The sequence below is a fragment of the Pseudophryne corroboree genome, unplaced genomic scaffold, assembly GCF_028390025.1.
Source record: "Pseudophryne corroboree isolate aPseCor3 unplaced genomic scaffold, aPseCor3.hap2 scaffold_882, whole genome shotgun sequence".
NCBI lineage: Eukaryota > Metazoa > Chordata > Amphibia > Anura > Myobatrachidae > Pseudophryne > Pseudophryne corroboree.
In genome coordinates, this window is record NW_026970461.1 from 212,109 (window position 1) to 226,903 (window position 14,795).

General features: G+C 45.5%; 1 protein-coding gene and 1 pseudogene across 1 annotated transcript in view; both read left to right on the top strand.

Moving 5' to 3' along the window:
- LOC135043811 (gastrula zinc finger protein XlCGF48.2-like) overlaps positions 1 to 6,381 on the top strand; it is a 46,002-nt gene extending 39,621 nt beyond the window's left edge. The window contains exon 7 of the mRNA XM_063955156.1: positions 4,354 to 6,381. Within this exon, the coding sequence (XP_063811226.1) occupies positions 4,354 to 5,834 (1,481 nt within the window). The 3' untranslated portion in view covers positions 5,835 to 6,381. The remainder of the gene's footprint in view (positions 1 to 4,353) is intronic.
- An 8,076-nt stretch (positions 6,382 to 14,457) lies between these two features.
- Positions 14,458 to 14,576, top strand: LOC135043812 (5S ribosomal RNA; annotated as a pseudogene).
- Positions 14,577 to 14,795: the final 219 nt, after the last annotated feature.

Below are 14,795 nucleotides of genomic sequence, written 5' to 3' on the forward strand. Positions count from 1 at the left end.
CAGGACGGTACCGTACGGAAGCACTCGCCGCTTGCCGCGTCCCGTCGACTGCGCACAGAATGGAAGGTCAAGCCGCACGAGGCCTGACCATATAGGGGATTCCGCTTACCGTCAGTAACCGCCTGCTACTGACTCCACCCACTGCGCTGTGGGTGGGTTCTCGCTGCCACCACCAAACTCCTAAACTGTCGTGGCGTTTGGAACCACGGTTCTGCTCTGTATGTGCCGACGCACTGCCTTACCACACCTGTGTGGTGTTGACGAATCCCCACTAGCCACTTGCTAGGCCTCTACCGGTAGCTGGCGGAAGGCGGAGCTTGGAGACGTCAGGTGCTTCCCTGGACAGCCAGAGAACGCGGCTAGGTTTGGCCTAACCCTGTAGGTCACAAGATGAAGCAGTCTTCTTGAGGCAAAGATGTTTATTGCTCAAATAACCTTTAAAAAGGCTCCTCCCTATTGCTAGGGGCAACAGCATACAATCAGATGTTTTCAGCAGAAGAAGATGTTACAATACACTCCTATGGGCCAACTGCCCTTCTTTTATCCCTCTCCAAGACCCCTTACCACAGGGGGTAAGCCCGCCCTGTGGTGCACAACCAATCAATGTTTACCCATGAGCTGTGCATGCTTTGGTCTCATGCACAGCTTTACATTGTTCCCTATGGACAGTGGGGAATGGTCGGTCTCCTTTGACTCTCCCACCTTGGAGAATCAGGATACTCCCCGGTGCCGTCCAGTCTGGCTGGGGGGAAGTTTTCCCTCCTAAATCTGACTTCCGGAAACCTGCCCGGGACCCCTCTCACTGCCTGCAGCCTGGATTTGGGCTCCAGAGCTGGGCAGCCTGGCTCCCCGGTCCAGGTTTCTTGGCACTACGGGTGATCTCCATGGAGCTCCAAGAAACCACTCAGCCTGTTTCCTAGCTGAGCTGCTTCTCTTTCTCCCTGTGCCCCTTGGAAATGTGAGGCTGGATGGGAAAGCATTCTGTTTTTGGGGAAAAGGTCTGGGAGAATCCATCAGCCTGCACAGCTATGGATTCCCCCCTCCTGGGACACACAACCAAGTAAGTGCAATTTACCTTTAAATACATCACATTTAAATCACCCTGTACATGTTATACATTTAAATACACTCTGAGCCTGCACAGGCTCCACGTACCTAGGCACTGCAGTGCCTTACAACACACTGTCTGGTTTGTGGAATACTGTGTACTAGCCCTGCAGCCTGGCTGCTAGGGCTCTCTGCGTGCTGGAGGTATGGGGCTGGCTTCCCCCACCCTCCAGCCTGTCTGCCTGCCACTGGGGTCCAGGGAGCTGGCTCTCCCTGTCCCCCCAGTGTGGCACTACTTTTGTGGCCCCGCCGCACGCAGCGGTGCACCCCCCTGTACTGAAGCCCGGCGGCCCGGGACACTTGTCCCGGCCGCCGTGACTCTGGCTCTGTTGTAGCGCTGAGGCGCCGGGAGCGTAGCTCCCGGACCCCAGCGCTCATCAGCCTGCTCAGCAGCCTAATTGCACCCACGCCGCTAGGGAGCCGGCTAGCCCGGTCCCCCATGAGCGGCGCCTGTCTGGTAGCCTCGCTGCGCAGGGAGCCGGCTAGCCCGGTCCCCTGTATGCGGCGCTGGATCCATGGTGCCTCGCCGCAGTGTCCGGCGGGGAGGCGGGCTGTGGCACACCCCCCTCGCCGCCCAGCAGCCCGGGACGTCCGTCCCGGCGGCTGCGGCTGGCCACCCGTGCTGGGCTGAGGCGCCGGGAGCAGAGCTCCCGGCCCCCAGCGGCGGCTCTCACAGAGAGCACTGAAGCGGGAGCCGAGCTCCCAGCCGCAGCGCTCACCCTTCTCCCCGGCGCGCACACCCCAGTGCGCCCAGGGCTTCACCGACCGCTGCCGGGAGCGGAGCTCCCGGACTCCGCCGGTCAGCGGCTGCCTTCTCTCCCCCGGCGCGCACACACTGCTGAGCGCGCAGGGGGGCTGTCCTCCCTGCCGTGGTCTCCGGAGAGGTCTGGGACCACGGCACATCTTAAAATACAATTTAAACATTTAATACAACACGGCGCCTAGCGCCCCATACATTTTCAAATCTGGCGCCAAGCGCCCATTGTCTGTAAAAATGGCGTCGGGCACTAGGGGTTAACCCCTTCAGTGCTGCAGGCGGCCATTTCCCTCGTGGCTGGGGTCCCTCCGGCCACAATATCTTTTTATATCTCTTTCCTGTTTTATACAGTTCAAATACCTTTTTACTGCATATCCTTTGACAATTCTTTTGCTTTCCCCATGACTCAGAATCCAGACACGTCAGTGCAGCACTGGATGAAAGATGCAAGGGTTTTTCAGGAGTCCAGAAGCACACTGACCTTTTATATGAACACACTGATAACAAGCAAACAGATCACAGGTGAGGATGGTTACCTTTAGTAGCCATTCAAACCCGTTTGTGTCAACTTGGTTGCATGTTATCAGGCCAAAAATTTTTGTAAACTTTTGATCAGGGTCATTTGGGTAGTTTCTGTTGTCATTACGATTTAAAAAGAGTAAACACAGTTGTTTGACAATAAATGGCTTCACCCAACCACTAACCATGGGTGAAAGAAAAGTTTGTGAGTTATCATTCATATTCTCTGACAAATGGCCAGAAAATCACTAATTCTGCTAGGGTATGTAAACTTATGAGCACAACTGTATATAAGCTAAATTGCTGTGAGCTTTAGACCAGGTAGCAGCATACCTAAAGTGCAACACTAATGTGATAGCTGTTTTTATGGTAATTATTTTGAGCAGTAGAGTAGGACTTGCAGTATAGTGGGGTCTCTTGTTGGGGGCTGCAGGCTTAAATGCATTGGTCAATACGTGAACTAAATCTCCACTGTTTATTATTGTTAGTGGTTATAGTGAGTGCAGAGGCCCAGTGACATAGATATAATATACTAATCCACAGCACTCACCGTTCCTAGATTTGGGGTGCAACACAGTATGTGACCACATTGTTTAAATAAAATCCCTGGGGCTCTGCACTCACTATATTAACTAACAATAATAAACAGTGGAGATTTAGTTCACGTATTGACCAATGCATTTAAACCTGCAGCCCCCCCCCCCCCCCCCCCAGATTACCTGCATTGTATCTATTAACACCCAATTAAAATCCAATGGTTTTTTATTACTTTATTCAGCTCTCTATACACTTAACTTTGTGTTTAATATTTCAACAATTTAGTTTACATACTTTACTGTACTTAATAAAGGTTATATATTATTTATTAGTGCGCCGAACAGGACAGCACTTTCTCTTCTTTGGTGTTTTAATGATTCATTATTGCAAAGCCCATGTCACCTCTAGTAATCCCACATGAGCGTCCATGTCACCTCTAGTAATCCCACATGAGCGTCCATGTCACCTCTAGTAATCCCCCATGAGCATCCGTGTCACCTCTAGTAATCCCACATGAGCGTCCATGTCACCTCTAGTAATCCCACATGAGTGTCTGATGTCACCTCTAGTAATCTCACATGAGCGTCCACGTCACCTCTAGTAATCCCACATGAGCGTCCATGTCACCTCTAGTAATCCCACATGAGCGTCCATGTCACCTCTAGTAATCCCACATGAACGTCCCTGTCACCTCTAGTAATCCCACGTGAGCGTCCATGTAACCTCTAGTAATCCCACGTGAGCGTCCGTGTCACCTCTAGTAATTCCACATGAGCGTCCGTGTCACCTCTCGTAATCCCACATGAGCATCAGTGTCACCTCTAGTAATCCCACATGAGCGTCCATGTCACCTCTAATAATCCCACATGAGTGTCTGTGTCACCTCTAGTAATCCCACATGAGCGTCCATGTCACCTCTAGTAATCCCATATGAGCGTCCGTGTCACCTCTAGTAATCCCACATGAGCATCCGTGTCACCTCTAGTAATCCCACATGAGCGTCCGAGTCACCTCTTGTAATCCCACATGAGCGCTATGTCACCTCTAGTAATCCCACATGAGCGTCCGTGTCACCTCTAGTAATCCCACATGATCGTCCGTGTCACCTCTAATAATCCCCCATGAGCGCCAATGTCACCTCTAGTAATCCCATATGAGCACCCTTGTCACCTCTAGTAATTCCACATGAGCGCCCATGTCACCTCTAGTAATCCCACATGAATGTCCGTGTTACCTCTAGTTATCCCACATGAGCGTTCAGTGTTGATCAAGCTCCAGTCTAAACATCCTAGCTTTTTTGTTTTTTTAATAAACATAAAAGCAATGATTACAGGTAAAAAAAAAATGTCAGTTATAGAATTATATATTGTATCCTGTAACACCCTGTGTCTTGTCTGCTCATTTTATATATTAATGTATTTTATTTCCAGCAGATGGACACACAAGCAGGAATATCTCAGAAGGATATCTATTGTTATCCCCGGATTGTGACATAAAAGATGACAGTAGACAGGATTCTCCAGCATTTAACCCCATTACCCCAATTATATATCCAGCTCTATCAACTGATCCCCCTGATCCTGGGAAATGTTCTCCTGATCACTCTGATATTGGTGCATCTGTTACAGCTTTGAGAGTAGATACAGTGTTTCCCTGGTCTATAGATACCAAATGTTTTACACAGAACACAAACCTTATTACTCATCAGCCAGCTAAGGCAGGTGAGAGGCCATTTCCATATTCTGAGTGTGAGAAATGTTTTACATATAAATCAAATCTTGTTACACATAAGAGAAGTCACACAGGTGAGAAGCCGCATTCCTGTTCTGAGTGTGGGAAATGTTTTACACAGAAATCATCTCTTGTTACACATCAGAGAAGTCACACAGGTGAGAGGCCGTATTCCTGTTCTGAGTGTGGGAAATGTTTTGCATCGAAATCAAATCTTATTAAACATCAGAGAAGTCACACAGGTGAGAAACCGTATTCCTGTTCTGAGTGTAGGAAATGTTTTGCACAGAAATCAGCTCTTGTTACACATCAGAAAAGTCACACAGGTGAGAAGCCGTATTCCTGTTCTGAGTGTGGAAAATGTTTTGCATCGAAATCATATCTTGTTACACATCAGAGTAGTCACACAGATGAGAAGCCATATTCCTGTTCTGAGTGTGGGAAATGTTTCACAAAGAAATCAGCCCTTGTTACACATCAGAGAAGTCACACAGGTGAGAGGCCATATTCCTGTTCTGAGTGTGGGAAATGTTTTACACAGAAATCAGATCTTGTTACACATAAGAGAAGTCACACAGGTGAGAAGCCGTATTCCTGCTCTGAGTGTGGGAAATGTTTTGCATCGAAATCAAATCTTATTAAACATCAGAGAAGTCACACAGGTGAGAAACCGTATTCCTGTTCTGAGTGTAGGAAATGTTTTTTATCTAAATCATATCTTGTTAAACATCAGAGAAGTCACACAGGTGAGAAACCGTATTCCTGTTCTGAGTGTAGGAAATGTTTTGCACGGAAATCAGGTCTTGTTATACATCAGAGAAGTCACACAGGTGAGAAGCCGTATTCCTGTTCTGAGTGTGGGAAATGTTTTTTATCTAAATCAAATCTTGTTAAACATCAGAGAAGTCACACAGGTGAGAAGCCATATTCCTGTTCTGAGTGTGGGAAATGTTTTACACAGAAATCATCTCTTGTTACACATCAGAGAAGTCACACAGGTGAGAGGCCGTATTCCTGTTCTGAGTGTGGGAAATGTTTTAGACAGAAATCAGATCTTGTTACACATCAGAGGAGTCACACAGGTGAGAAGCCATTTTCATGCTGTGAGAGAAATAAATCCGCTCTTGTTGAACATATTAGACATTACCCAAGTACGGAACCATTTAAATCTTCTGGAGTATAATTATCACTGCCATGCAATGTTCCTCAAGGGTCAATCCTATCTCCTATGCTTTATGCAATATACAGTCTGGTCCATATATATTGGGACATCGACACAATTCTCATATTTTGGGCTCTATACACCACCACAATGGATTTGAAATGAAACAAACAAGATGTGCTTTAAATGCAGACTTTCCGCTTTAATTTGAGAGTATTTACATCTAAATCAAGTGAACGGTGTAGGAATTAAAAACGGTTTTTATATGTGCCTCCCACTTTTTAAGGGACCAAAAGTAATGGTACAGACTAAACAATCCTAAATCAAACTTTTACTTTTTAATACTTTGTTGCAAATCCTTTTGTCAGTTACAGCCTGAAGTCTGGAACGCATAGACATCACCAGATGCTGGGTTTCATCCCTGGTGATGCTCTGCCAGGCCTCTACTGCAAATGTCTTCAGTTCCTACTTGTTCTTGGGGCATTTTCCCTTCAGTTTTGTCTTCATCAAGTGAAATGCATGCTCAATCGGATTCAGGTCAGGTGATTGAATTGGCCATTGCATAACATTCCACTTATTTTCCTTAAAAAATACTTTGGTTGCTTTTGCAGTATGCTTCGGGTCATTGTCCATCTGCACTGTGAAGCGCCTTCCAATGAGTTCTGAAGCATTTGACTGAATATGAGCAGATAATATTGCCCGAAACACTTCAGAATTCATCCTGCTGCTTTTGTCAGCAGTCACATTATCAATAAATACAAGGGAACCAGTTCCATTGGCATCCATACATGCCCACGCAATGACACTACCGCCACCATGCTTCACTGATGAGGTGGTATGTTTTGGATCATGAGCAGTTCCTTTCCTTCTCCAAACTCTTCTCTTCCCATCACTCTGGTACAAGTTGATCTTTGTCTCATCTGTCCATAGGATGTTGTTCCAGAACTGTAAAGGCTTTTTTAGATGTTGTTTGCAAACTCTAATCTGGTCTTCCTGTTTTTGTGGCTCACCAATGGTTTACATCTTGTGGTGAACCTTCTATATTCACTCTTGTGAAGTCTTCTCTTGATTGTTGACTTTGACACATATAGACCTATCTTCTGGAGAGTGCTCTTGATCTGGGCAACTGTTGTGATGGTGTTTTTCTTCACCAGGGAAATAATTCTTCTGTCATCCACCACAGTTTTCCGTGGTCTTCCGGATCCCTTTGGTGTTGCTGAGCTCTCCGGTGTGTTCTTTCTTAAGAATGTTCCAAACAGTTAATTTGGCCACACCTAATGTTTTTGCTATCTCTAAAATGGGTTTGTTTTGATTGTTTAGCCTAATGATGGCTTGCTTCACTGATAGTGGCAGCTCTTTGGATTAGATTAGAAATGCAAATGTCACAGCTGGAATCTACTCCTGACCTTTTACCTGCTTAATTGATGATGAAATAATGAGGGAATAGCCCACTCCTGTCCTTGAAATAGCTTTTGAGTCGATTGTCCCATTACTTTTGGTCCCTTAAAAAGTGGGAGGCACATATAGAAACCGTTGTAATTCCTACACCGTTCACCTGATTTGGATGTAAATACCCTCAAATTAAAGCGGAAAGTCTGCAGTTAAAGCACATCTTGTTTGTTTCATTTCAAATCCATTGTGGTGGTGTATAGAGCACAAAATATGAGCATTGTGTTAATGTCCCAATATTTATGGACCTGACTGTACATGCTACCACTGGGTGATATAATCAGACCTCATGGCCTGGTCTACCACTGCTATGCAGATGACCTGCTTTTTGCTCCATGTACTGAGAACCTAATACCAATCCTAAATGGTTGTCTAGCTGAGCTCCAGGGGTGGATGATGCCAGTTGGCTGTGATTCAGTCTTTGTGAAACATAATAGAAGCTCACCAGCAAAGGACAAGACTACAGCTTTACCAACCATCTGGATTTATGCTTTGGTGTTTGGTTTGAACATGTGCTGAATCTTTGTGTTGTCCTGGTATGTGGCTGACACAGACATCAGGTATCTGCCACATACAAATACTCATTCTTCCATCTGTGGACCATAGCCAGAATCAAGCACTTGATTCCCTCAGATGTTCGTAGACTACTGCAATGCCATCTACCTGGGTCACCCAGCAAAAGAATTACAGAGCTTGCAGCTAGTACAGAATGCAGCAGCCAAGCTGTTACCTAACCAGCCCGTTCCTGCCACATAACACCCATTCTCTACTCCCTTCACTGGCTGCCTGTAAGATGACAAATCTATTTTATAATTGGCTAACTGACCTTCCCAGCCCACATTACATGGTCCAAGGTACTAGAAGCAGCTTCTGCCTCCTTACTGCCCTGCTTGCTTGCTTCTACAGATGAAGGACTGTTACCAGCAGTACCAATAATCTCCTGTAATTTATTTAAGGGTCAAACTTTTAGTTTTGCAGCCCTGACCATGGAACTCACTGCCTTGCATAGTCCAAGAGGCCTCCACACTAGAGACCTTCACAAGCAGACTGATGACTGTTACGTTTTTCATTAATGTATTTACAGATGGGTCCTCCGTTATCTTGACTGTTTCTGCACCTAGACGGAGGTTTAGTCACACCTAGGCAATAGCTTAGGTTCCTGAGTTTAATCATGGACAGGCGCGATGAGGCATGACTGGATATTCAGCATGCAATACACATCTCCACCACTGGGTGGCTAATGCTTCACTAATCCAGTACTTTAGTTTGAATAGCAGCAGATTGATCTTCTGTACAAGCTCTGGCAAATGGTCAGTGACAACTGTAATGTTAATATACAGTCCTGTACTGCATAGTGTACACACAGATGGTGACCAATGGTCAGACGGACAGAGTAAAAAAGAAAAAATAGTTTATTCAGATGCAAACTAACATGTTAAAACACTTGTGTAAGCAGACGCAACTAATGTGTGAACACTTGTGTATGCAGACGCACCTAATGTGTGAAAGGAATAATGTAGCAAATTGACTTTACAGTATGTAAAGTGCACAAAATGAGCATCCGAGTCCCCTAATGGCATAAACAAACACCAATGGGAAGGAATCGCTCTTTGCAGTACTTTTACACATGAACTTGAGAATCTTCCATGCAGTGTTGTGGGCTAGCGATGAAGGCTCTCATCTGCCACGCTGAGAGTCCCGGGTTCGATTCCCAAAATGTCAGGTTATTTTTGTGTTCCCGTGACATCAACTTTATTATTATTTTTTTTCTGTGTAATCCATTGTAAAACATTCAAAGGAAGGGTGCACACAGGTTTCACACAAATCGGGGTAAATCTGCAGGAGTGACTCATTCGCTATCTAAAATACACAGCGGTAATGACCACCTATAGACATACCAGTAAATATAAATTAGTGTATTCTGACGCAACTAACTGTTCGAGCAACAGTACTGTAGATCGTCGGCGTTAGAGAATCTGTGTTGTACATTATAAGCTGTTCGTTCTAATTAGTACTCTAATAGAAAAAACTGTACAGAGATACTAAGGACAGTGATTTGGCATCCAGGAACTTAGGGATGAGCTTTTATTTCTCTCCATTATACTTAATACTACGGGATTTGGACGCTCACATATCCCAAACATCAATAGACCATACTGTACCTGTAACACGTTAGTTTGCATCTGTATATGCTGTACTATTTGCACCTGTACTGTATATACTGTTATAGACTGTATGACATACTGTAGCGTAATGAGACGCACCAGTAAAGTAGTTCTTACGCTGTAGTTCAGTATTGTATGTTAATGGAGACCACACGCTTGCGCATTGGTGATTTAAAAAAGCGACATCTGGTGGATGATCTTAGGTATTACACTCAAAGGTAACGCCAAACGCTCTGTGTGCCTTCCTACGACTAGGCGCGCCTCCTTGCGCCCAGGTACGCTGCGTATGCCTGATCGCGACTAACGCCTCAGCCAGCCAAGATAACGGAGGACCCGTCTGTATATTTAGTTCCTAAATAATACATCCCAAATGCTTAGGTCTTTTTTCTGCTGTTTATTTTGTATCTTGTGCTTTGTGTAAATGTGAATGTGTAATACCAGTTTGCACAATCTGTATTGCTGCACGACAATATGGCGGCCATTGGAACGTGTTTTCACTTCTAGTTTGCCTAACTTGTTGCAGACACTCATCTTGATCAGGAGTGTCGAGTGTTTTCTGATACAAGATCCTGTCCATATATACCCTGTACATTACCATGTGCATTAGAGTCACCCGGGTTCCATCTGCGGTGGTTTGTTGTATGTTACATCTATATGGTGCGGATACTCCCCTGTATGATTTCATAATAAAAGCTTTTGTCTGCATCTAATTATTGCATTAAAGCTTTTATTTTTTATTCTGTTTTATATTCCCGTCTGAGTAATTACGCCATAGGGGTATATGCAATAGCGGGCGAATCGCGGCATTAGATCCGCCTCTGTATGATTCGCCCGCTATCGCCAGCCGCAGCCCTGTCGCCGGGACCCTGGTTTCACTATATTCAATGTGAAACTGATTCGCCCCTCCCGCAGGCGGATTCCGGCCAATCGGCGAGCAGTGGGCGTACTGAATTCGCCTTCCTGCCCAATAGCTAGGAACGGTAAAATCAGAAAAAAAAATGGCGTGGGGTCCCCCCTCCAAAGCATAACCAGCCTCGGGCTCATTGAGCTGGTCCTGGTTCTAAAAATACAGGGAAAAAATTGACAGGGGATCCCCCGTATTTTTAAAACCAGCACCGGGCTCTGCGCCTGATGCTGGTGCCAAAAATACGGGGGACAAAACGAGTAGGGGTCCCCCGTATTTTTAACACCAGCATCGGGCTCCACTAGCTGGACAGATGATGCCACAGCCGGGGGTCACTTTTATACAGTGCCCTGCGGCCGTGGCATCAAATATCCAACTAGTCACCCCTGGCCGGGGTACCCTGGGGGAGTGGGGACCCCTTCAATCAAGGGGTCCCCCCCCCAGCCACCCAAGGGCCAGGGGTGAAGCCCGAGGCTGTCCCCCCCCATCCAATGGGCTGCGGATGGGGGGGCTGATAGCCTTTGTGTAAAAAAAAAAGATATTGTTTTTTCCATTAGTACTACAAGTCCCAGCAAGCCTCCCCCGCAAGCTGGTACTTGGAGAACCACAAGTACCAGCATGCGGGAGAAAAACGGGCCCGCTGGTACCTGTAGTACTACTGGGAAAAAAATACCCAAATAAAAACAGGACACACACACCTTGATAGTAAAACTTTATTTCATACACCGACACACACATACTTACCTGTGTTGACACGTCGACTGCAACGATCTCCGACGATCCGAGGGTACCTGTCAAAAAATTATACTCACCTTCCAGCGTCCAGAGAGATAAATCCACGTACTTGTTTAAAATAAGAAAACGCAAAAACCCGAGCCAAACCGGACTAGAAAGGGGTCCAATGTTTTCACATCAGACCCCTTCCCCCGAATGCCGGGACATCACGTGACTCCTGTCACTGATGTCCCTTCAGCCAATCAGGAAGCGCTACTTCCGTGGCGCTCAGCTGATTGGCTGGACGCCGTCTGTACTCTGACAGCGCCTCGCAAAGCCTCTCCATTACTTTCAATGGTGGGAACTTAGCGGCTAGCTGTGGGGTCACCCGCCGGTCAGCCGCTGACCGGCGGGTGACCTCACCGCTAGCCGCTAAGTTCCCACCATTGAATATAATGGAGGGAGCTGTGCGATGCGCTGTCACAGCGAGCAGCCAATCGGGTGAGCGCAATTGCGCTTCCTGATTGGCTTAGAGACCTGTCAGTGATAGCTGTCACTGACAGATCTTAATCGTGGAAAGGTGTCCCATGTGTCAGCATGGGACACCTTTCAGTCCGTTATGGAGCGGGTAAATGCGTTTTATTATTTTGCCAAGTACGTGGATTTATCTCTGGAGCCTGGTTAAGGTGAGTATATTGATCTTTTATTTTCAGGTACCCCGGGATTCTACATGGAGAAGAGGACCGATGTCGGCGTGTGAACATAGGTAAGTATGTGTGTGTCGGTAGTGTGAAATAAAGTTTTACTGTCGACGGTGTGTGTGTCCTGTTTTTATTTGGATATTTTTTTTCCAGTAGTACTACAGGTACCAGCGGGCCCGTTTTTCTCCCGCATGCTGGTACTTGTGGTTCTCCAAGTACCAGCTTGCGGGGGAGGCTTGCTGGGACTTGTAGTACTAATGGAAAAAACAATATCTTTTTTTTACAACAAAGGCTATCAGCCCCCCCATCCGCAGCCCATTGGATGGGGGGGGACAGCCTCGGGCTTCACCCCTGGCCCTTGGGTGGCTGGGGGGGGGGACCCCTTGATTGAAGGGGTCCCCACTCCCCCAGGGTACCCCGGCCAGGGGTGACTAGTTGGATATTTGATGCCACGGCCGCAGGGCACGGCATAAAAGTGACCCCCGGCTGTGGCATTATCTGTCCAGCTAGTGGAGCCCGATGCTGGTGTTAAAAATACGGGGGACCCCTACTCGTTTTGTCCCCCGTATTTTTGGCACCAGCATCAGGCGCAGAGCCCGGTGCTGGTTTTAAAAATACGGGGGATCCCCTGTCAATTTTTCCCCCGCATTTTTAGAACCAGGACCAGCTCAATGAGCCCGAGGCTGGTTATGCTTTGGAGGGGGGACCCCACGCCATTTTTTTTTCTGATTTTACCGTTCCAGCAATAAAAAATAAAAAAAATAAATAATATTTTAAAAAATATATAAATAATATTTGTGCCTCCCCAAAAAAAAAAAAAGTACCTAATCCCTTCTAATATAAATAGATCTGCTATTCCCCAAAAAAAAAACACCAAAAAAAACATGTTTAAAATTTTTTTATTTGTTTTCACCCTCCAAAGTGTGGCGGATTGAAAATGACGAATTTGCTGTCTAAAAGCACTGCTGTCGAATTTCCAAACTTGAATTGAATATGCTTTGGTCGAATTGCAGCACTTGTATCATTGCAGAAAAGTCGAATTTGCAAAAAGTCGAATTTCAAAAAGTCGAATTTTTAAGTCCGTTTTTTGGTCGTTAAGCACTGAATTGCATAGGGGAATTTTTTTTTTTGGTCGAAAATGACCCGAAATTCGCCAATTTCGGGAATTCGACCACAATTGCATATACCCCATCATGTCTAATCTCGGAGTGGACCCCAGAAGATGTAAAGAAACCGTGTAAGTTTACCATCATTCTGTTTCGTGTAAGCATACAGGTTAGTGATGGCACGGTGGTCACTGACCGTCACATTCAGGTGGTATAATGGAAGTGGGAATGTCTGGGCTTATTCTAGTCTACTGCAGAAATAAAAAACTCAGCCTTTATCCTGCTTAAAAAAATTACAAAGCACATAAATCAAGCTTGGTAGGACAAGACAGTGTCCACATTAATGGTGGCACATCATATGGGCCCTCATTCCGAGTTGTTCGCTCGTAATTTTTTTTTTGCAACGGAGCGATTAGTCGCTAATGCGCATGCGCAATGTTCGCAGTGCATCTGCGCCAAGTAAATTTGCTAATAAGTTTGGTATTTTACTCACGGCTTTATGAAGAAATTTCTTCGTTCTGGTGATCGGAGTGTGATTGACAGGAAGTGGGTGTTTCTGGGCGGAAACTGGACGTTTTATGGGTGTGTGCGAAAAAACGCTTGCTTTTCTGGGAAAAACGCGGGAGTGTCTGAAGAAACGGGGGAGTGTCTGGGTGAACGCTGGGTGTGTTTGTGATGTCAAACCAGGAACGAAACTGACTGAACTGATCGCAGTGTAGGAGTAAGTCTCGAGCTACTCAGAAACTGCAAAGAAATTTCTATACGCAAATCTGCTAATCTTGCGTTCGCAATTCTGCTAAGCTAAAATACACTCCCAGAGGGTGGCGGCTTAGCGTGTGCAAAGCTGCTAAAAGCAGCTAGCGAGCGAACAACTCGGAATGAGGGCCATAGGCTGAAGACCCATGCTTCTGGTATATATGGCATAACTCACTCTTTGCCCACAAAAACCTTCCTTTCACCATTCACAATGTCCACCATTGCCCCTTAAGAAGGGACACAACTTTCCTTTGCTTGTTCCACCTCCTATCTACAGGGCCCAGGACCACCTTCATGTTTGTCAAGGGGCGCTTGGACCCCGAAACGTCGGATCACTTGTGTGTGAAATACACTTGAATCTCAAACAGACTTGGAGTGCCGCCTGCTTTGTTGTTTACTATATATATATATATATATATATATATATATATATATATATCTTTAGGATTGTTGAAGTATCTTCAATTTGTGATTTTGCTAAAATATGATAAAACCACAGGATATCTGCTTTTGGGAACTAATGTTTATTGGAATTTTGTGTGCTAAATCATATACACCCAGAATTGGGGATTAATCCCTGTTAGACAATTATATATAATCTGTGTGTTTCTCATTGAACTGAATTTTATGCATTATTGGGGATCAATCCCTGTTATATTATCATACTCAGCTATTGTACTTACATCACTGCCTGATTTCTTTTGCTCTCATTAGTATAACAATCAGCACAAATGTTGCTTAATGCTCTGTTCTTGTACCAACAATAATTCAGACATTTATGATATGCTCAAAATAATGTGTATGAGTATCCGCACACTGGAATTGACTGCACAGATTGGAGATTTAGCCACCTACGGTCAAACCGCACTGAGTATGCCCAATCTCGTCTGATCTTGGAAGCCATACACTGCAGGGCCTGGTCAGTACCCGGTTGCGAGACCACCAGGGAATACTAGGTACCGTAGGTATTTTATTCTCCAGTCATTTGTGTCCTTCCGATTTTCTGTGCAGATCCAGGTATTTAATTTCTACTTTCCTTTTCAATTGTGCTAGTCTGACAGGCTACAGCTGAACCCAACGGAGTTACCCTATTCCCAATTAAAAAAATTATCAATTAAGGAAATCTCTAGACCACTAAGGGAATAAAGATAAATTCGCTCATCTAAATCCTATCGCTCGAAATTGTA